This window comes from Rutidosis leptorrhynchoides, chromosome 1 (genome assembly GCF_046630445.1).
Source record: "Rutidosis leptorrhynchoides isolate AG116_Rl617_1_P2 chromosome 1, CSIRO_AGI_Rlap_v1, whole genome shotgun sequence".
Classification (NCBI taxonomy): Eukaryota; Viridiplantae; Streptophyta; class Magnoliopsida; order Asterales; family Asteraceae; genus Rutidosis; species Rutidosis leptorrhynchoides.
This window is the reverse complement of record NC_092333.1, coordinates 92,905,287-92,930,545: the sequence shown is the minus strand read 5'-3', so window position 1 is coordinate 92,930,545 and position 25,259 is coordinate 92,905,287. Positions and strand designations below refer to the sequence as shown.

The following is a 25,259-nucleotide window of genomic DNA, read 5'->3' as shown; positions in this document are numbered from 1 at the left end:
TTATGTTGATGATCTTAACATCATAGGTACAAATAAAGAGATCCATGAAGCCATTCAACTTCTAAAGAAAGAATTTGAAATGAAATATCTCGGAAAAACCAAGTATTGCCTTGGTTTAAAAATTGAGCATATGCCTAATGGTTTACTTGTACATCAAACAACATATACTGAAAAGATTCTGAAACGTTTCAATATGGACAAGGCAAAACCATTAAGTACTCCTATGGTTGTTAGATCACTCAATGTTGAAACTGATCCATTTCGTCCATGTGAAGATCATGAAGATATTCTTGGACCAGAAGTACCATATCTTAGTGCAATTGGAGCTCTTATGTATCTTACAAATTGTACAAGACCTGACATTTCTTTTGCAGTTAATTTGTTGGCAAGGTTCAGCTCTGCTCCTACCAAAAGACACTGGAATGGGATCAAACACATATTTCGATACCTTCGAGGAACTACTGATTTAGGATTATTTTATTCTAACGAATCAAAACAAGATTTGGTTGGTTATGCTGATGCAGGTTATTTATCTGATCCACATAAAGCTAAATCTCAAACTGGATATGTATTCCTAAATGGAGGTACTGCAATATCATGGCGTTATCAAAAACAAACACTTGTTGCTACATCATCAAATCATGCCGAAGTGATTGCATTACATGAAGCTACTCGGGAATGTTTTTGGTTGAGATCAATGACACAAATCATTACTGATTCTTGTGGACTAGAACGCGATAAAAGTCCAACAATTATCTATGAAGATAATGCAGCTTGCATAGCACAGATGAAAGAAGGGTATATCAAAAGTGACCGAACCAAACACATACCTCCTAGATTCTTCTCATACACTCAAAATCTCATTAAGGACAACGAGATTGAAATGAGATATGTTCAATCCAGCAAAAACTCTGCTGATCTTTTCACGAAAGCACTTCCAACTGCTATTTTCAGAACACACGTTCATAACATTGGTATGAGAAATGTTCAAAAGATGTAACAACTGAAGCGATGTCTACTTGAGGGGGAGTCAACTCCATGCTGCACTCTTTTTCCCTTAGCTAAAGTTTTTTTTCCCACTGGGTTTTCTTTAGCAAGGTTTTTAACGAGGCAGTAACTTACAGTTGATCTTCAACAAACAAAATTGCTATCCAAGGGGGAGTGTTATAATATATAAATATATATATAAATGGATAGTCAATTATTGATACACAAAAGTAATATTATTGTATTACCTAAACTTGTGATATTTTTGCTATAAATAGCCATGAATGCAAACATTAAACTTGCACCATTTTCTCACACTTACAAAGTGTTTCTTTCTTTCTCTCCATTATCATCTTTGCTCTTACACTTCATTATTAGCATTCTTAATCAAGAATCAAACCACTAAAGGTAGTTATAAGCCTACTGAATTATAACATCAAGAATCAAACCACTAAAGGTAGTTATAAGCCTACTGAATTATAACAAATAATATATTGAATGTCATCAAGCTCTCACACTCACGATAATTAAAGTTGTTTATAAAATTACAATTTTATTTAAGCCTAATCCAACTTTTAGTTGTTAATTGTTGTTAACCATCCAAAGATAGTTGTTTCAAGTTCAAATCTCACTAACATTCATTAAAAATCTTATTTGTTTAATTACCCGTTGTTGTCATATGACGGTACAATTAGAATTGGGCCAAGATAGTGTAAGAATACAAGATACTTGTTATATTTTGCCAAATAATGTAGGCCTTAAATTTAAATCATCAATTACAAATTCGTTCATACCATTAAATAAGATACATGCAATCGAGAAAAACGGAAATATACAACTTTATTAAGTGAAGATCATCAAAGTAAAATCTACTATATATCCAGGAACAATCTATATATAAGGGTTTGAAAATGTTCGTAAGATAAATTTTATAATCGTTTATTTTCTTTTTAATATTGTGGAGGAGGGTATTGTTGAGGAGGGAAGGGCACTGGAGTTGGATTTTTCTCTGGATCAACATTCATATTCATGGCACCCATGGGGAACGCAACCGCCGCATTTGTGGTGGTTTGTTGTGGTGGTGCTAACGTAAGATAAGCCGCAATCCCAAAAGCCGCACTTAAAAGAGCTAAAATAGCTCCTGCAGCAAAGATTCCAGGCTTCACAACATAACATGTAATGTAACCATATGAATCAACCTGTCCACCTTGTCTGTTATTTAGACCTGCAGCAGCCAATAATAGAGCCACTGCTATAACCGATGCTACCCTGCATATATGTTCAAGAATAATTAACTTTAGTGCCTTAATTAATTTAACGATAACCCTTAGGCAGTGGCGGAACTAGAATTTTTTTTCATCGGGCAAAAAAAAATTTAAAAGCGTAGCAAATTTTTTGGACAAAATATGGCTGTTTTGAGGCAAACAATTGAAGTTTTTGGGCAATTTATGAAGATTTTTGGGAAAAAGTTGAAGGTTTTTTTTGCACAATTTGAAGGTTTTGGGGCAAAAGTCGAAGATCTTTGGGTAAAATTTGAACGTTTTTGGGCAAAATATGTAGGTTTTGAAAATATCCACCGGGGGCAAAGTCGAAAAACCCAAAATTTTTACACTAAAAAAAAAAATCTACTGGGGGCGGGCGCCCCCCTCTGCCCCCATGTAGTTTCGCCTATGCCCTTAGGTATTGCTAACGACACCCTTAAGGGTTGTCATTAACGTGCATAAAATAATTGTACAATTTTAAAAATGTCACTTTCGCGTCAGTAAATAACTGCTCAGTACAATACCTTAAATTAGCACACTAACGACAGCTCTAAGGGTTGTCGTTAGCAAAATCTAATTATATATATATATATATATATATATATATATATATATATATATATATATATATATATATATATATATATATATATATATATATATATATATATATATATATAGCAAAAATTGATAAATACAAGATAAGATTAGTGACTGGCTAGTACCATGAAAACACGAATAAGAGTTTAGAAATTGGAGTTGAGTTAGGGTCAGTTCGACAACAACCAGCTCCACCAAACGAAACACTTATGTAAATTCGTGTTATGATTGTGAACACTGCTGATACAATTCCAAGTGCGAGAGCTGGACTACTTGGATAGACACACGTATCGAACACGATATAAACTTCAGAAGCCTGCATGCGTACAACAATATTGTTAACACAATATACTTTATCCGTCACAGAATAATTGTTCACTTTTCGTTTTAACTTATTTCCGAAACATGAATATTTGTTCATTTATGTTATTACCTTAACTCTTGTAGCCTCCCCTGCAAAACCAGTGGCTGCAGCTATTATTCCAAGGACCGCAGCAACTGCGCAGTACCCTAAGACTTTGCTCTCCATTTATGAGTTGTGTATGAAAGTACTATCGAGTGTTTTTGTGGATGAAGAAAGCTTGTAATGATGGTGTAAGTATATATAGAAGGTTGATATATTATTTAAGTCGTGTATGATTGGATGAAATTATATGCAAATGGATACCAAAAAACAAAAAAATCAACGTTTACTTTTGTATGTCGACCTAAAACTTAGTCAACCATTTTTCATGGTAACATGGGATTTCATATGCGTTGATATTCTTTGGCATATCTTGTCATTCTTACAAGGTTATTTTATACTCCGATACATTAATATTAATAAATATTTTAGCGAGGTGAGCCTTATCATTTTTAGTCATAAACCACTAAATGTATTTTAAGGTGTTGTATAATATAATGCTTTAAAGTATATTACTGATATATGACTAAAATTGATCGTGTAAGTATCATCACTTCAGTCTATAGTTTATATTAATCTCAAATTATTGGAACATGATGGAGATACAATTTTAGTTATATTAGTGGGCTCAATAGGTATTAAAAATAACGATTAGAGTATTTTAATGAATTTTTCTAACGATAACTTTTAACATACAAATAAGATTAGTATTTCAGTAACTCCTGTAAAAAGTCAATAGTAACCGTTACATATAATATATTAGTACACATTAAGAATAACATTATGGGTTGTCAGAAAAAATCATACCATATTTTATAATTTGTAACATATATGAAAAATGTCGTATATAAAGAATATGGCAAACTTTCGTCAACCTTAGGTTGTTTTTTTTTTTTCTTTCTTTTTTGCATCCTTTATATAAAAGGAATACTACCAAAACATATTAGCTAGTTGACTTTATTTTTTTAGTTTATTTATTTTTCCCAAAAATTTGCATACACGTACAGAGCACATTTCGGCCACTAAACTTAACCCACATTTCGACGGCTAAAACCTTTGTATTTTGTCAAGTGAGCCTTACGGTGGTCTAAGGTTTCAATTTTGTTTATGCTTCTTTTCTCCTGTAAATTTTCAAAGAATTTTAATTATGAGAATTTAAACAAGTGAGAGTTCCTTTAAATTTTCAAAGAATCAGAAGTTAAAACAATAGAAGATAACTGAATTTCTTTGTAATTTCGAATAAAAAACAATAGTTGGCCAAAACAAAAATAAATTACATAATTTACTAATTATAAAAGTAAGAATTTGGAATGATGTGACTATATCTCAGAATCAATGGCTTTTTAAAATTTAAAAAGGTAAGTAACCACAACTATAGACGATATTATTTTAACAGTCTAAGAATTGAAGTAATATAAAATTATAATGTTACATCATCGCTTTCTTAAAAATAGTATTATATGGATTATGTTTTTTTTTTTTGCCAAAAAAAAAAAAAAGTTTATATGGATTATGTAACCAACCTTTTATTCAATTTATTATTTATATACTATTCTTATTGAATGTTTTTAACATTGGCTCTAAGAACTATCTTTAAAAAATATTTTATGCATAAAAAGGGTACATTGAGATTAGTGGATTGTTAGCAAGTAGATAATGAGGTGGTTATTATTAAAAGTAGGTTGTTTTTAGAAAAACTCTTATTATTATTATTATTATTATTATTATTATTCTATAATATAATTACATCTCGGCTTTTTACAAACTCGCGACCTCTCCACCCTGATGTACAACATATAAACTTATTAGTCCCAAAGTACTTTAAAACTAATTGGTAATAAAGAAAAATTCCCTTAATCTTATATGGATACATTTATTTCACTCATTTTTCGATGTGGGACACACACAAGCCGATTAAATCCAACAATCTTTAATTTCAACGACCCAAAAAGTTCATTGAAATATTTAGTAACTAGCTATAATAATACACTTCTGTATTGTTTGGTTGAATAATTTGAGTTTTAGTTCAGGGAATGATAGGTAAGTCGTTTGTTTTGTTTGAAGAGTGAAAATAGAAAATGATACTATAAATCTGAAAATTAGACATATGTCAAATATTGAAGCGTGGAAGGTGTGCAATCGCACGTGGTTCAATATTCAAAAGGGCCTTAAAATATAGGTTACATACTAGATCCATTTGATTTTATATTATGTTTTCTACAACTGTTATTTTGATTGATACTAGCACTTACAACGGTTTTAGTGTTATTGAACTTATTATGGAGTATTATTATAATTAAAAAAATTAGTATATAAAATGTTTACTTTTACTTATTTAACATGGCTCATGAAAATAAAAGTAACTGGACGACCCTAGTGTAGAAACTTGTAACAATCTTCAATTCAAAGAATCAAGAATACTTCTTAAACGTAATCAACTTCAATAGTAAACTTCTACACAACAGAAGACAAAAGATAGATCTCTCAAACTATTACACAAATACAGAAGGTTGCAATCACACAACACTAAATCTAACAAATAATAGACAAAATCATCAAGAAGATGAATCATCTGTATGAACTTGAAACCCTAGATGAGAGAAAGAGATGAAAAACGATTTCAGATCTAGAAAACTTAATCAATAAAAAAACGATATAAAAGAGCTTTTATACTCCAAACTTCCAGCTCACTTGATTAAGCCCAATAAATAAATTAAGCCCAGAAATAAATAAATTAAGCCCAAGATGAAGCCTGCTACTTATGATATGTAATCAGCCCAGAACCTCTCCATCTTTACAAAATGACAGCTGCAGTCCTCAGAGTTTCTTGATCTATTCAAATCAACACCTGAAAAGTGCTAGAAACCACAAATAAGAAGACAACACAAAATAATTAAGAAACTAAGCTTGCTAAATTTATATTTATAAATTTAACATCCCCCCTTAAGCTTAGTCTGGAACAGGTCTTTTAGACCTAAACCATTAACTAAAAAATTATGTTGTTTAATTGTTAGCCCTTTAGTTAATAAGTCACTTAAATTCCTTGAAGAATCAATTTTAGAAACTCTTATAACACCAGTACAGATTTTATCTCTAACAAAATGTAAGTCTATGTCAAAATGCTTTGTTTTTTCATGAAACACTGGATTTGCAGAAATCTGAATGGCTGAGCTATTATCACAAAATATTTCAACAGGTAAATCAACTTTAACGTTTAAATCATTCAAAAGATTTTTGACCCAAATAACTTCACAAGCAACAGATGCTAGAGCCCTGTACTCTGCTTCTGCAGATGACCTAGAAACTGTTGTTTGCTTTTTGCTTTTCCATGAAACTAAAGAATTACAAAAGAATACCAGATACCCAGTAACAGATTTTCTATCTAATCTGCACTTACCCCAATCAGAATCACAATAAGCTCTTAAAGACAGATTTGTACCTTTAACAAGATGAACACCTCTGCCTGGAGCAGCTTTCAAATATTTCAATGTTCTAAAAGCTAAATCTAAATGTGACTTAAGTGGAGCATGCATATATTGACTAAGCACATGAACAGCAAAAGAAATATCTGGCCTTGTTAAAGTTAAGTAAATTAACCTTCCAACAAGCTTTTGAAACTCTGTTACATTTGAAATCAAATAATCCTTTTCATTAGGTTCACAATTTATACACTGATTTGACTCAATAGGTGTAGCAAAAGATTTGCAGCTTAGTTGACCATAATCACTCAACAATTCAAGACAATACTTTCTTTGAGAAAGACAAATACCTTCATTTGACCTTAAAACTTCAATACCCAAGAAATATTTTAACTTTCCCAAGTCTTTGATTAAAAATTTTGTTTGAAGAAAAACTTTGAACTTTTTAATTTCACTTAAATCATTACATGTAATAACAATATCATCAACATACACAAGCAAAGCAATAAAAACATTTTCTATATTCTTTACATACAAGGAATAGTCAGATTTACTTTGATGAAAACCATTTTCAAGTAATGCAGAATTAAGCTTTTCATTCCATTGCCTAGGTGCTTGTTTCAAGCCATACAAAGACTTATTAAGTTTGCACACTTTATTTTTGTTCTCAGAGTCAGAATAATACCCTTCTGGTAAAGTCATATAAATATCTTCTTTTAAGTCTCCATACAAGAAGGCATTATTTATATCCAACTGGAATAGAGGCCAATCATTTTGAACTGCAAGTGTTAGGAAACACCTTACAGTAACATGTTTAACAACATGACTAAAGGTTTCATCATAGTCAACTCCTTCTTTTTGACTAAATCCTTTAGCAACAAGCCTTGCTTTAAATCTTTCAATTTCACCACTGGCTTTATATTTAATTCTGTAAACCCATTTACTACCAACAGGCACTCTGTCAGCAGGTAAATCAGTAACAGTCCATGTGTTATTTCTATTTAAAGCCTCTATCTCAAGGTTCATTGCTTCAACCCAATTAGGGTCTGTTATTGCTTGATTAAAAGACTTTGGTTCCACAGATTTATTCAAGTGTGAAACAAAGCAATAATATCTTTTGACAAATTGGAGTAATTTACAACCTTTTCAATACCATATTTAACTTTACCATCAACAACAAAATCATCATATTTTTTAGGAAATACAGTGCTTCTGGAAGATCTCCTTAATTCATTTATATTTTGACTTTCAGAAGAATGTGTGCCCTCAGGAGATAAAGGATTACCTTCATTATGTGTTGCAGCAGGATTATGAACAGGAGACTGTTCATTATCACTATTGCCATCACACTCATTTGTTACTCTCCCTTCATCATTGGGACTTGAAGTATTATTAGTAGTTTTAAAAAGATCATCAAACAAATTTATGCTATTTAAATCATTTTCAGAAGAAACTTCAGTTTGAACTTTTTAAGAAGAATAAGAATCATTATGAAAATCATTTGAAAAAGAACTTTTCATTTTTAAAGGAAACACAGTTTCATAAAACTTAACATCTCTAGAGAAAAAAAATAGTTTTGTCTTCAAGACTAAAAAGCTTGTAACCCTTTTTGACATTTGAAAAACCAATTAAAATACACTTTATAGACCTGCTACTAAATTTGTCAACAGGATTAAGAGAAACAGAAAAACAAAGACAACCAAAACACTTCAAATGGGAGAGATTAGGTTCAGTTTTAAAAACCAACTCATAAGGAGATTTTCCATTAAACACAGATGTAGGAGTCCTGTTAATCAAATAACAAGCAGTTAAAACACATTTAGACCATAAGTTTAAAGGTAACCCCCCTTGAAACATAAGAGCTCTTGCAACATTTAGCAAGTGTCTATGTTTCCTTTCAACCACACCATTTTGTTGTGGTGTATAAGAGCAAGTTGTTTGATGAATTATGCCTTTGTTGTTTGTAAAATTATTCATTTTTTGATTTACAAATTCTGTTCCATTATCACTTCTAAACATTTTAACTTTTTTATTGAATTGAGTTTCCAGCAGTTGAACAAAACTAATTATATTATCACAAACTTCTTCTTTACTTTTAACTAAGAAAAGCCAAACAGCTCTAGAATAATCATCTACAATAGTTAAAAAATATTTATAACCTTCTCTTGACTGAACTCTAAATGGACCCCACAAATCCAGATGAATTAAATCACCAAGATTTGAGGTTTTGTGTTCACTTAAAGAAAAAAAAATTCTGCTTTGTTTGGCTTTATGACAAACTTCACATGGATCATTATTAATTTTATCAGTTATGTTCAACTTATTCTTAAGAATTGCAAGAACTTGATCTGAAGGATGACCAAGCCTTGAATGCCATAGTTTACATGAGGCAGAACAGGAACTTACAATACACTTAATATCAGACACTTTGGAATCCACTTTGTTATCAAAAAAATATAAACCACCTTCTTCTTTACCAATCTCTCTTATTATCTTGTCCTTCAAATCCTGGACATAACACTTTGATTCATTAAAGCTTACAATTAATTTATTATCTTTTGAAAGTTTTCCAACAGACATTAAACTGACACAGTATTCAGGAACAATTAGCACATCAGTTAAGGTGATAAACTTGTTTAGAACAAGATTACCAATTCCTTTTATTAGAGCCTGAGTGCCATTAGGATGTCCCACTGTCAGTTTTAAGCCAGAAATATCAATAACACTACTTAAACCATTACTGGAAGTAGTCATATGTTGATTAGCTCCAGAATCAATAATCTATCTATTTTGGATGGATTTTGATTGAGATAGATTAGAATTGAAGAATTTGTTAAAGTTCATATTGAACTTAACACTAGAATTAAAGAATATACCTTCTGTAGTGACCCGAACTTTTCCATGTTTATATATATTAATTGAGAGTGATATTTACATGATTAAATGTTTCCAACATGTTAAGCAATCAAACTTGTTAAGACTTGATTAATTGAAATAGGTTTCATATAGACAATTGACCACCCAAGTTGACCGGTGATTCACGAACGTTAAAACTTGTAAAAACTATATGATGACATATATATGGTTATATATATAGTTAACATGATATTATGATATGTAAACATATCATTAAGTATATTAACAATGAACTACATATGTAAAAACAAGACTACTAACTTAATGATTTTGAAACGAGACATATATGTAACGATTATCGTTGTAACGACATTTAATGTATATATATCATATTAAGAGATATTCGTACATCATAATATCATGATAATATAATAATTTAAAATCTCTTTTGATATTATAAACATTGGGTTAACAACATTTAACAAGATCGTTAACCTAAAGGTTTCAAAACAACATTTACATGTAACGACTAACGATGACTTAACGACTCAGTTAAAATGTATATACATGTAGTGTTTTAATATGTATTTATACACTTTTGAAAGACTTCAATACACTTATCAAAATACTTCTACTTAACAAAAATGCTTACAATTACATCCTCGTTCAGTTTCATCAACAATTCTACTCGTATGCACCCGTATTCGTACTCGTACAATACACAACTTTTAGATGTATGTACTATTGGTATATACACTCCAATGATCAGCTCTTAGCAGCCCATGTGAGTCACCTAACACATGTGGGAACCATCATTTGGCAACTAGCATGAAATATCTCATAAAATTACAAAAATATGAGTAATCATTCATGACTTATTTACATGAAAACAAAATTACATATCCTTTATATCTAATCCATACACCAACAACCAAAAACACCTACAAACACTTTCATTCTTCAATTTTCTTCATCTAATTGATCTCTCTCAAGTTCTATCTTCAAGTTCTAAGTGTTCTTCATATATTTTACAAGTTCTAGTTACATAAAATCAAGAATACTTTCAAGTTTGCTAGCTCACTTTCAATCTTGTAAGGTGATCATCCAACCTCAAGAAATCTTTGTTTCTTACAGTAGGTTATCATTCTAATACAAGGTAATAATCATATTCAAACTTTGGTTCAATTTCTATAACTATAACAATCTTATTTCAAGTGATGATCTTACTTGAACTTGTTTTCGTGTCATGATTCTGCTTCAAGAACTTCGAGCCATCCAAGGATCCATTGAAGCTAGATCCATTTTTCTATTTTCCAGTAGGTTTATCCAAGGAAATTAAGGTAGTAATTATGTTCATAACATCATTCGATTCATACATATAAAGCTATCTTATTCGAAGGTTTAAACTTGTAATCACTAGAACATAGTTTAGTTAATTCTAAACTTGTTCGCAAACAAAAGTTAATCCTTCTAACTTGACTTTTAAAATCAACTAAACACATGTTCTATATCTATATGATATGCTAACTTAATGATTTAAAACCTGGAAACACGAAAAACACCGTAAAACCGGATTTACGCCGTCGTAGTAACACCGCGGGCTGTTTTGGGTTAGTTAATTAAAAACTATGATAAACTTTGATTTAAAAGTTGTTATTCTGAGAAAATGATTTTTATTATGAACATGAAACTATATCCAAAAATTATGGTTAAACTCAAAGTGGAAGTATGTTTTCTAAAATGGTCATCTAGACGTCGTTCTTTCGACTGAAATGACTACCTTTTACAAAAATGACTTGTAACTTATTTTTCCGACTATAAACCTATACTTTTTCTGTTTAGATTCATAAAATATAGTTCAATATGAAACCATAGCAATTTGATTCACTCAAAACGGATTTAAAATGAAGAAGTTATGGGTAAAACAAGATTGGATAATTTCTCTCATTTTAGCTACGTGAAAATTGGTAACAAATCTATTCCAACCATAACTTAATCAACTTGTATTGTATATTATGTAATCTTGAGATACCATAGACACGTATACAATGTTTCGACCTATCATGTCGACACATCTATATATATTTCGGAACAACCATAGACACTCTATATGTGAATGTTGGAGTTAGCTATACAGGGTTGAGGTTGATTCCAAAATATATATAGTTTGAGTTGTGATCAATACTGAGATACGTATACACTGGGTCGTGGATTGATTCAAGATAATATTTATCGATTTATTTCTGTACATCTAACTGTGGACAACTAGTTGTAGGTTACTAACGAGGACAGCTGACTTAATAAACTTAAAACATCAAAATATATTAAAAGTGTTGTAAATATATTTTGAACATACTTTGATATATATGTATATATTGTTATAGGTTCGTGAATCAACCAGTGGCCAAGTCTTACTTCCCGACGAAGTAAAAATCTGTGAAAGTGAGTTATAGTCCCACTTTTAAAATCTAATATTTTTGGGATGAGAATACATGCAGGTTTTATAAATGTTTTACAAAATAGACACAAGTACGTGAAACTACATTCTATGGTTGAATTATCGAAATCGAATATGCCCCTTTTTATTAAGTCTGGTAATCTAAGAATTAGGGAACAGACACCCTAATTGACGCGAATCCTAAAGATAGATCTATTGGGCCTAACAAACCCCATCCAAAGTACCGGATGCTTTAGTACTTCGAAATTTATATCATATCCGAAGGGTGTCCCGGAATGATGGGGATATTCTTATATATGCATCTTGTTAATGTCGGTTACCAGGTGTTCACCATATGAATGATTTTTATCTCTATGTATGGGATGTATATTGAAATATGAAATCTTGTGGTCTATTATTATGATTTGATATATATAGGTTAAACCTATAACTCACCAACATTTTTGTTGACGTTTTAAGCATGTTTATTCTCAGGTGATTATTAAGAACTTCCGCTGTCGCATACTTAAATAAGGACGAGATTTGGAGTCCATGCTTGTATGATATTGTGCAAAAACTGCATTCAAGAAACTTATTTTGTTGTAACATATTTGTATTGTAAACCATTATGTAATGGTCGTGTGTAAACAGGATATTTTAGATTATCATTATTTGATAATCTACGTAAAGCTTTTTAAAACCTTTATCTATGAAATAAAGGTTATGGTTTGTTTTAAAAATGAATGCAGTCTTTGAAAAACGTCTCATATAGAGGTCAAAACCTCGCAACGAAATCAATTAATATGGAACGTTTTTTATCAATAAGAACGGGACATTTCAGTTGGTATCAGAGCGTTGGTCTTAGAGAACCAGAAAATTTGCATTAGTGTGTCTTATCGAGTTTGTTAGGATGCATTAGTGAGTCTGGACTTCGACCGTGTTTACTTGAAAAATGATTGCTTAACAAATTTTGTTGGAAACTATATATTTTTAACATGTGAATATTATGTGATATATTAATATCTTAATGCGTTTGATATTATGTGATAGATGTCTACCTCTAGAACAAGTCCCATTGACTCACCTAATAATAATGAAGAGTCAAATGTAAATTGGAATGATTCGTGGACTGATTCACAAGTTCCCGAAGAGGAACCGGAAGAAGAGTCGGAACCGGAAGAAGAATCGGAACCGGAAGAAGAATCGGAACCGGATGAAGAAATAGAACCGGTGGGGGAAATAATAAAACGGTTAAGTAAAAGAAAATCCTCAACCAACCGACCAAGGTTAATTATGGTCAATGGTGTTTCCGCCAAGGAAGCAAAATATTGGGAGGATTACCAATTCTACGATGAATCGGATTCCGACGAGAATTCCGATGATGTTATAGAAATTACCCCAACTGAATTTAAAAAGGCAAAAGAAAATAATAAGGGAAAGGGCATAAAAATAGAGAAATCTAATTCCAACCCCGATGAACTTTATATGTATCGTCAACCCCCGAAGTCCTTAAGTTGTAACAATGACCCGGGAACCTCTAAACCACCAGGTTTTTCTAAACCAATGTGGATAACGACGGCTCGTATTAGGGGAACATCATATATCCCTAGAAACTTGGCAAAACGAACCAAAACCGAAGAAGAAGAAACGAGCGAGTCGGAATAAGATAGTTGTATTCGTGTGGTGTAATATATGTAATATAGTGTGCTTATGCTTTATGATATATGTAAAAATTGCTTGTATTAATAAGTATTTTTTTATGAATCTAACTCTTGTCTATTTTACAGTTTAAAAACACAAAATGGATAGACAACCCAATATTTTAAGAGACCTACCCGGAGACATGATTGATGAAATCTTGTCTAGAGTCGGCCAGAATTCCTCGGCACAACTATTTAAGGCGAGATCAGTTTGTAAGACATTCGAAGAACATTCCAAGAATGTCTTGGTTTATAAGAGACTTTCGTTTGAAAGATGGGAGATATCACATTGGGAAACCCATAAGTTACGATGTGTTTACTTTGACGCATATATTGCGGGGAACCCAAATGCTATTTTACGCAACGGGTTAAGAAATTATTTTGACTCAATATATCCGAATATTGGACTTCGTGATTTAGAAAAAGCGGCTAACATGCAACATAAAGAAGCATGTTATGCTTACGGATTAGTAATGTTCGCTTCTCACCAAAGTGAGAACAAGAACATCGGGCTACAACTATTAAACGAAACGTTTCCACAAGTGACGGAGTCGGTAATTGGGGTAAGAAATGAGGTTTTTAGATTATTACGGGACTGTTGGACATTACGTAACCCTCGTCCCTTTGACGACGTTACAACACGCTGTCTTATCAACGGCCATAACGGTTATGTTGCACAAGACCAAGGATGGGAAGTAGTCCTAGTAAAACCAGAATGCATGACTTGTTTCTGGACGTATGAATTACGTGTCTTTATTGTCTTTGCTGAACGACTTGTGTACTAGCTAGAAATATCTTCACAACCATCTTGTATCAAATTTATTGTGTACTATATTTCATGCTATATGTAAAATAAGCGGTATTGTAAGTTTGTAAAATGTTGTGTAAAAGTTTGAACACGAAATATTATTATAATCAGTTTTTCATATAGAATTGTAGTAGTTGAATTGTATATTAGCTACTAAGTATGAACTTAACGGGTAGGTACTACCCGAATTTAAACTTATAAAACGCTAATATGAAGAAAAAGCTTTTATAAATGAGTTCATATTAACCTACGAAATACTATTAACTACTCTTAATATTCTGTATGATTAACTTGTTCCATTTAACTATTTTGAAGGAAATGACACCGACTACTCGACACACCGTGAATATGAATGAAGAGGAATTCCGTACTTTTCTAGCTTCAAACATAGCCGCAGTACAGGCTGCGCTACATTCCAACAATAACCTTGGATCTAGCAGTACAGGAAATCGTGTAGGATGCACCTACAAAGAATTCACTGCCTGCAAACCTTTGGAATTTGATGGAACCGAAGGACCGATCGGATTGAAACGGTGGACCGAGAAGGTCGAATCAGTGTTTGCCATAAGTAAGTGTACTGAAGAGGACAAAGTAAAGTATGCTACGCATACCTTCACAGGTTCTGCGTTAACATGGTGGAATACCTATCTAGAGCAAGTGGGACAAGACGATGCGTACGCACTACCGTGGTCAGCATTCAAGCACTTGATGAACGAGAAGTACCGTCCCAGAACCGAGGTCAATAAGCTTAAGACAGAACTTAGAGGGTTACGAACCCAAGGATTTGATATTACCACGTACGAAAGACGATTCACATAATTGTGCCTATTGTGTCCGGGAGCATTCGAAGATGAGGAAGAGAAGATCGACGCGTTTGTGAAAGGATTACCGGAAAGAATCCAAGAAGATATAAGTTCACACGAGCCCGCCTCCATACAACAGGCATGTAGAATGGCTCACAAACTAGTGAACCAGATTGAAGAAAGAATTAAAGAACAGACTGCTGAAGAAGCCAATGTGAAGCAAGTCAAAAGAAAGTGGGAGCAAAACGGTGATAAGAATCACCAATACAACAACAATAGCAATTACAACAATAATCGCAATAATTATCCCAACAATCGCAACATCAATCGCAACTACAACAAACGGCCCAACAACAACAACAACAACAACAACAACAGCAACTACAACAATCATCCCAACAACAATAATAACCGCAACAACAGCAACAATCAGAAGCAGCTATGCCAAAGGTGTGAAAAGTATCACTCGGGGTTCTGCACCAAATTTTGCAACAAGTGTAAAAGAAATGGTCATAGCACGGCGAAGTGTGAGGTCTACGGACCAGGGGTTAATAGAACGAAAGGAACAAATGGTGTCGGAACGAGTAATGGCGGAGCAAGTAGTGTCGGAGCAAGTTATGCCAATGTAGTTTGTTATAAATGTGGAAAATCGGGCCACATTATTAGAAATTGCCCGAACCAGGAGAACACGAATGGACAAGGCCGCGGAAGAGTTTTCAATATTAATGCGGCAGAGGCACAGGAAGACCCGGAGCTTGTTACGGGTACGTTTCTTATTGACAATAAATCTGCTTACGTTTTATTTGATTCGGGTGCGGATAGAAGCTATATGAGTAGAGATTTTTGTGCTAAATTAAGTTGTCCATTGACGCCTTTGGATAGTAAATTTTTACTCGAATTAGCAAATGGTAAATTAATTTCAGCAAATAATATATGTCGGAATCGAGAAATTAAACTGGTTAGCGAAACATTTAAGATTGATTTGATACCAGTAGAGTTAGGGAGTTTTGATGTGATAATCGGTATGGACTGGTTGAAAGAAGTGAAAGCAGAGATCGTCTGTTACAAAAATGCAATTCGCATTATACGAGAAAAAGGAAAACCCTTAATGGTGTACGGAGAAAAGGGCAACACGAAGCTACATCTTATTAGTAATTTGAAGGCACAAAAACTAATAAGAAAAGGTTGCTATGCTGTTCTAGCACACGTCGAGAAAGTACAAACTGAAGAAAAGAGCATCAATGATGTTCCCGTTGCAAAAGAATTTCCCGATGTATTTCCGAAAGAATTACCGGGATTACCCCCACATCGATCCGTAGAATTTCAAATAGATCTTGTACCAGGAGCTGCACCAATAGCTCGTGCTCCTTACAGACTCGCACCCAGCGAGATGAAAGAACTGCAAAGCCAATTACAAGAACTTTTAGAGCGTGGTTTCATTCGACCAAGCACATCACCGTGGGGAGCTCCTGTTTTGTTTGTCAAGAAGAAAGATGGTACATTCAGGTTGTGTATCGACTACCGAGAGTTGAACAAACTTACCATCAAGAACCGCTACCCACTACCGAGAATCGACGACTTATTTGATCAACTACAAGGCTCGTCTGTTTATTCAAAGATTGACTTACGTTCCGGGTATCATCAAATGCGGGTGAAAGAAGATGATATTCCAAAGACTGCTTTCAGAACACGTTACGGTCATTACGAGTTTATGGTCATGCCGTTTGGTTTAACTAATGCACCAGCTGTGTTCATGGACCTTATGAACCGAGTGTGTGGACCATACCTTGACAAGTTTGTCATTGTTTTCATTGATGACATACTTATTTACTCAAAGAATGACCAAGAACACGGTGAACATTTGAGAAAGGTGTTAGAAGTATTGAGGAAAGAAGAATTGTATGCTAAGTTTTCAAAGTGTGCATTTTGGTTGGAAGAAGTTCAATTCCTCGGTCACATAGTGAACAAAGAAGGTATTAAGGTGGATCCGGCAAAGATAGAAACTGTTGAAAAGTGGGAAACCCCGAAAACTCCGAAACACATACGCCAGTTTTTAGGACTAGCTGGTTACTACAGAAGGTTCATCCAAGACTTTTCCAGAATAGCAAAACCCTTGACTGCATTAACGCATAAAGGGAAGAAATTTGAATGGAATGATGAACAAGAGAAAGCGTTTCAGTTATTGAAGAAAAAGCTAACTACGGCACCTATATTGTCATTGCCTGAAGGGAATGATGATTTTGTGATTTATTGTGACGCATCAAAGCAAGGTCTCGGTTGTGTATTAATGCAACGAACGAAGGTGATTGCTTATGCGTCTAGACAATTGAAGATTCACGAACAAAATTATACGACGCATGATTTGGAATTAGGCGCGGTTGTTTTTGCATTAAAGACTTGGAGGCACTACTTATATGGGGTCAAAAGTATTATATATACCGACCACAAAAGTCTTCAACACATATTTAATCAGAAACAACTGAATATGAGGCAGCGTAGGTGGATTGAATTGTTGAATGATTACGACTTTGAGATTCGTTACCACCCGGGGAAGGCAAATGTGGTAGCCGATGCCTTGAGCAGGAAGGACAGAGAACCCATTCGAGTAAAATCTATGAATATAATGATTCATAATAACCTTACTACTCAAATAAAGGAGGCGCAACAAGGAGTTTTAAAAGAGGGAAATTTAAAGGATGAAATACCCAAAGGATCGGAGAAGCATCTTAATATTCGGGAAGACGGAACCCGGTATAGGGCTGAAAGGATTTGGGTACCAAAATTTGGAGATATGAGAGAAATGGTACTTAGAGAAGCTCATAAAACCAGATACTCAATACATCCTGGAACGGGGAAGATGTACAAGGATCTCAAGAAACATTTTTGGTGGCCGGGTATGAAAGCCGATGTTGCTAAATACGTAGGAGAATGTTTGACGTGTTCTAAGGTCAAAGCTGAGCATCAGAAACCATCAGGTCTACTTCAACAACCTGAAATCCCGGAATGGAAATGGGAAAACATTACCATTGATTTCATCACTAAATTGCCAAGGACTGCAAGTGGTTTTGATACTATTTGGGTAATAGTTGATCGTCTCACCAAATCAGCACACTTCTTGCCAATAAGAGAAGATGACAAGATGGAGAAGTTAGCACGACTGTATTTGAAGGAAGTCATCTCCGGACATGGAATACCAATCTCTATTATCTCAGATAGGGATGGCAGATTTATTTCAAGATTCTGGCAGACATTACAGCAAGCATTAGGAACTCGTCTAGACATGAGTACTGCCTATCATCCACAAACTGATGGGCAGAGCGAAAGGACGATACAAACGCTTGAAGACATGCTACGAGCATGCGTTATTGATTTCGGAAACAGTTGGGATCGACATCTACCATTAGCAGAATTTTCCTACAACAACAGCTACCATTCAATCATTGAGATGGCGCCGTTTGAAGCACTTTATGGTAGAAAGTGCAGGTCTCCTATTTGTTGGAGTGAAGTGGGGGATAGACAGATTACGGGTCCAGAGATTATACAAGAAACTACCGAGAAGATCATCCAAATTCAACAACGGTTGAAAACCGCCCAAAGTCGACAAAAGAGCTACGCTGACATTAAAAGAAAAGATATAGAATTTGAAATTGGAGAGATGGTCATGCTTAAAGTTGCACCTTGGAAAGGCGTTGTTCGATTTGGTAAACGAGGGAAATTAAATCCAAGGTATATTGGACCATTCAAGATTATTGATCGTGTCGGACCAGTAGCTTACCGACTTGAGTTACCTCAACAACTCGCGGCTGTACATAACACTTTCCACGTCTCGAATTTGAAGAAATGTTTTGCTAAAGAAGATCTCACTATTCCGTTAGATGAAATCCAAATCAACGAAAAACTTCAATTCATCGAAGAACCCGTCGAAATAATGGATCGTGAGGTTAAAAGACTTAAGCAAAACAAGATACCAATTGTTAAGGTTCGATGGAATGCTCGTAGAGGACCCGAGTTCACCTGGGAGCGTGAAGATCAGATGAAGAAGAAATACCCGCATCTATTTCCAGAAGATTCGTCAACACCTTCAACAGCTTAAAATTTCGGGACGAAATTTATTTAACGGGTAGGTACTGTAGTGACCCAAACTTTTCCATGTTTATATATATTAATTGAGAGTGATATTTACATGATTAAATGTTTCCAACATGTTAAGCAATCAAACTTGTTAAGACTTGATTAATTGAAATAGGTTTCATATAGACAATTGACCACCCAAGTTGACCGGTGATTCACGAACGTTAAAACTTGTAAAAACTATATGATGACATATATATGGTTATATATATAGTTAACATGATATTATGATATGTAAACATATCATTAAGTATATTAACAATGAACTACATATGTAAAAACAAGACTACTAACTTAATGATTTTGAAACGAGACATATATGTAACGATTATCGTTGTAACGACATTTAATGTATATATATCATATTAAGAGATATTCGTACATCATAATATCATGATAATATAATAATTTAAAATCTCTTTTGATATTATAAACATTGGGTTAACAACATTTAACAAGATCGTTAACCTAAAGGTTTCAAAACAACATTTACATGTAACGACTAACGATGACTTAACGACTCAGTTAAAATGTATATACATGTAGTGTTTTAATATGTATTTATACACTTTTGAAAGACTTCAATACACTTATCAAAATACTTCTACTTAACAAAAATGCTTACAATTACATCCTCGTTCAGTTTCATCAACAATTCTACTCGTATGCACCCGTATTCGTACTCGTACAATACACAGCTTTTAGATGTATGTACTATTGGTATATACACTCCAATGATCAGCTCTTAGCAGCCCATGTGAGTCACCTAACACATGTGGGAACCATCATTTGGCAACTAGCATGAAATATCTCATAAAATTACAAAAATATGAGTAATCATTCATGACTTATTTACATGAAAACAAAATTACATATCCTTTATATCTAATCCATACACCAACAACCAAAAACACCTACAAACACTTTCATTCTTCAATTTTCTTCATCTAATTGATCTCTCTCAAGTTCTATCTTCAAGTTCTAAGTGTTCTTCATATATTTTACAAGTTCTAGTTACATAAAATCAAGAATACTTTCAAGTTTGCTAGCTCACTTCCAATCTTGTAAGGTGATCATCCAACCTCAAGAAATCTTTGTTTCTTACAGTAGGTTATCATTCTAATACAAGGTAATAATCATATTCAAACTTTGGTTCAATTTCTATAACTATAACAATCTTATTTCAAGTGATGATCTTACTTGAACTTGTTTTCGTGTCATGATTCTGCTTCAAGAACTTCGAGCCATCCAAGGATCCATTGAAGCTAGATCCATTTTTCTCTTTTCCAGTAGGTTTATCCAAGGAAATTAAGGTATTAATGATGTTCATAACATCATTCGATTCATACATATAAAGCTATCTTATTCGAAGGTTTAAACTTGTAATCACTAGAACATAGTTTAGTTAATTCTAAACTTGTTCGCAAACAAAAGTTAATCCTTCTAACTTGACTTTTAAAATCAACTAAACACATGTTCTATATCTATATGATATGCTAACTTAATGATTTAAAACCTGGAAACACGAAAAACACCGTAAAACCGGATTTACGCCGTCGTAGTAACACCGCGGGCTGTTTTGGGTTAGTTAATTAAAAACTATGATAAACTTTGATTTAAAAGTTGTTATTCTGAGAAAATGATTTTTATTATGAACATGAAACTATATCCAAAAATTATGGTTAAACTCAAAGTGGAAGTATGTTTTCTAAAATGGTCATCTAGACGTCGTTCTTTCGACTGAAATGACTACCTTTTACAAAAACGACTTGTAACTTATTTTTCCGACTATAAACCTATACTTTTTCTGTTTAGATTCATAAAATATAGTTCAATATGAAACCATAGCAATTTGATTCACTCAAAACGGATTTAAAATGAAGAAGTTATGGGTAAAACAAGATTGGATAATTTCTCTCATTTTAGCTACGTGAAAATTGGTAACAAATCTATTCCAACCATAACTTAATCAACTTGTATTGTATATTATGTAATATTGAGATACCATAGACACGTATACAATGTTTCGACCTATCATGTCGACACATCTATATATATTTCGGAACAACCATAGACACTCTATATGTGAATGTTGGAGTTAGCTATACAGGGTTGAGGTTGATTCCAAAATATATATAGTTTGAGTTGTGATCAATACTGAGATACGTATACACTGGGTCGTGGATTGATTCAAGATAATATTTATCGATTTATTTCTGTACATCTAACTGTGGACAACTAGTTGTAGGTTACTAACGAGGACAGCTGACTTAATAAACTTAAAACATCAAAATATATTAAAAGTGTTGTAAATATATTTTGAACATACTTTGATATATATGTATATATTGTTATAGGTTCGTGAATCAACCAGTGGCCAAGTCTTACTTCCCGACGAAGTAAAAATCTGTGAAAGTGAGTTATAGTCCCACTTTTAAAATCTAATATTTTTGGGATGAGAATACATGCAGGTTTTATAAATGTTTTACAAAATAGACACAAGTACGTGAAACTACATTCTATGGTTGAATTATCGAAATCGAATATGCCCCTTTTTATTAAGTCTGGTAATCTAAGAATTAGGGAACAGACACCCTAATTGACGCGAATCCTAAAGATAGATCTATTGGGCCTAACAAACCCCATCCAAAGTACCGGATGCTTTAGTACTTCGAAATTTATATCATATCCGAAGGGTGTCCCGGAATGATGGGGATATTCTTATATATGCATCTTGTTAATGTCGGTTACCAGGTGTTCACCATATGAATGATTTTTATCTCTATGTATGGGATGTATATTGAAATATGAAATCTTGTGGTCTATTATTATGATTTGATATATATAGGTTAAACCTATAACTCACCAACATTTTTGTTGACGTTTTAAGCATGTTTATTCTCAGGTGATTATTAAGAGCTTCCGCTGTCGCATACTTAAATAAGGACGAGATTTGGAGTCCATGCTTGTATGATATTGTGTAAAAACTGCATTCAAGAAACTTATTTTGTTGTAACATATTTGTATTGTAAACCATTATGTAATGGTCGTGTGTAAACAGGATATTTTAGATTATCATTATTTGATAATCTACGTAAAGCTTTTTAAAACCTTTATCTATGAAATAAAGGTTATGGTTTGTTTTAAAAATGAATGCAGTCTTTGAAAAACGTCTCATATAGAGGTCAAAACCTCGCAACGAAATCAATTAATATGGAACGTTTTTAATCAATAAGAACGGGACATTTCACCTTCCATGTTTGACATAGCACTTGCAGGAGCAGAGGTAGAAGGTTCTTTTATGAGATTAAGAAGTTTAAGCATCTGCTCCAGAGAAAAAGAAATTGGAGAGGAAGAACTAATGCTTGCTTCATTTGAAGCTGCATTATTATTAGATGTGTTTCCGAAGTTGTTGAAATTATTAAAATTTCTGTTATTGTTGAAGTTTTTCTTAAAATTTGGTGGATATCCAACTAATTCAAAGCATCTTTCAATTGTGTGGCCAATTTTATTGCATTTCTTACATTTTAAGTTGGGATTAGGACCTCTGTTATTGTTAAAATTAGAAGCATTATTAGCATTTGTTTTAATGGGGCCTTGAGCCACAAAAGCAGAACTGTGTGGTTTAGAACTAGAATCTTTTGAAGAGTTAATTCTGTGTGACTCTTCTCTTGAAATTATAGCATATGCAGCTTTTACATCTGGTAATGGATCTCTTAACAGAATATTACTTCTTATTGGCATATAAACATCATTTAATCCCATTAAGAATTGCATAAGTTTTATCATTTTGTTATTATTTTCAACAGATACAGAAGCTGCACAAGTGCAGGCATCTGCACCACATGTGCAAGGAGGTGAGGACACCATTGAATCATATTGTTTCCACAAACTATTAAGATTATGATAGTATTATGATAGAGGAGTATCATTCTGCTTTAAAGAATTTATTTTATGATGTAGATTGAAAATAACAGATCCATCCTTTTTATCATAAGTTTCTTTTAAATCATTCCAAACATTCAAAGCAAGACTATTAAAGATTTGACCTGAATAAAGCTCTTCAGTCAATGTTCCCAGAATCTATGATAATACAAATGTGTTACACCTTTCCCATTGGGCAGCTAACACTTCATCAGTTGTACTTTTGACACAAGTTCCATTAATAAAACTAATTTTGTTTTTAGTACCCAATGCAAGAAGCATTGATCTACTCCAAATATTATAATTTTCTGTGCCTTTGAGTTTTATAGATATTATAGGTGTACAAGAAGTTGTATCACTTGGATGAAGATATAAAGGGTCTCCAAAATCAAGTTTATTGATTAAGGTTACAGATGTGGTAGCACCCCCACTATCCCCCATGATAACAGGAAGAACAAATAGCAAACAAGATCAGATAAGTCAAACAGATATAGCAGATATAACAAACAAGATCAGATCAGATAAACAAATAAACAGAAAACAAGCAATAGCACAAATAGCAGCCAAGAAGACAGATAATATCAACAGAAAACAGATAATAAGAAATCACACAAATATAGCAAATATGAATTAAAAATTTACAACTTAAACTGTGCTTGATCAGGTTTTCACCAATTTCAAAGAATTGTGCACAGTGTTGTAAATCTTAACAAGAACAGAAATAATATGCAAATAATAATAAAAAAAGAGTTAAGATGTAACCAATCAATCACGAATGATTGATGATGCAGCGGAAGACAGATGAGAAAACTCAGAATGATGAACACAAACCCTAACCCTAGAAAATTAGGGTTTTCAATCACAATCGACAGATCCAACAATCTATCACCCACACGTTCACAATCGAACCCAAACAGATAGCAAACACCACCGATCTAAGAGCAAGAACCGATGAAACCCTAGATTCCTTTCGAACCCCAAATTGAAACAAATAACAAATCAACCACCACGATCGAGCCTTACAGCTCTGATACCATGTAGAAACTTGTAACAATCTTCAATTCAAAGAATCAACAATACTTCTTAAACGTAATCAACTTCAATAGTAAACTTCTACACAACAGAAGACAAAAGAAAGATCTCTCAAACTATTACACAAATACAGAAGGTTGTAATCACACAACACTAAATCTCACAAATAATAGACAAAATCATCAAGAAGATGAATCATCTGTATGAACTTGAAACCCTAGATGATAGAAAGAGATGAAAAAACGATTTCAGATCTAGAAAACTTAATCAATAAAAAACGATATAAAAGAGCTTTTATACTCCAAACTTCCAGCTCACTTGATTAAGCCCAATAAATAAATTAAGCCCAGAAATAAATAAATTAAGCCCAAGATGAAGCCTGCTACTTATGATCTGCAATCAGCCCAGAACCTCTCCATCTTTACAAAATGACAGCTGCAGTCCTCAGAGTTTCTTGATCTATTCAAATCAACACCTGAAAAGTGTTAGAAACCACAAATAAGAAGACAACACAAAATAAATTAAGAAACTAAGCTTGCTAAATTTATATTTATAAATTTAACACCTAGTCATATCTGAAACCTATGTTAAAGGATGGGTGTGAAAATGGAACAAAAGGATTTTGCTGATATCTGAAGGCAAGGCATTGAGCGTCAGAGTTGTCACTCCACAACACCTGTTACAAAGCGTTGTGCACTAGATTTGGGCTTCAAACAACGGCAATAACAACATCATGTGTTGAGTTAACGCATTTTGATTGGTTCTTTGATTTTATAGGGGGTATATGTGAACCATTGTCATTTGAAGATGTCATGAGATTTGATAACAGAGATAAATGGTGCTATGAGAGAGGAAATACTCTTTACATAAGAATAACACTTGCGTATCAGTTGATAA

At 33.2% G+C, this 25,259-nt stretch overlaps 2 protein-coding genes across 2 annotated transcripts; both read right to left on the bottom strand.

Annotated features, from left to right (window-relative positions):
• Positions 1-1,744: 1,744 nt before the first annotated feature.
• Positions 1,745-3,424, bottom strand: LOC139862959 (protein MODIFYING WALL LIGNIN-1-like). Its single transcript, XM_071851594.1, has 3 exons — positions 3,283-3,424; positions 2,975-3,165; positions 1,745-2,256 (listed from the first exon to the last, which is right to left on the bottom strand). The coding sequence occupies exons 1-3, from the start codon at positions 3,376-3,378 to the stop codon at positions 1,938-1,940; spliced, it is 606 nt and encodes a 201-aa protein (XP_071707695.1). The 5' UTR covers positions 3,379-3,424; the 3' UTR covers positions 1,745-1,937.
• Positions 3,425-7,759: 4,335 nt separating this feature from the next.
• LOC139886989 (uncharacterized) lies at positions 7,760-23,276 on the bottom strand. Its single transcript, XM_071870629.1, has 3 exons — positions 22,658-23,276; positions 8,320-9,364; positions 7,760-8,099 (listed from the first exon to the last, which is right to left on the bottom strand). The coding sequence occupies exons 1-3, from the start codon at positions 23,274-23,276 to the stop codon at positions 7,760-7,762; spliced, it is 2,004 nt and encodes a 667-aa protein (XP_071726730.1).
• Positions 23,277-25,259: the final 1,983 nt, after the last annotated feature.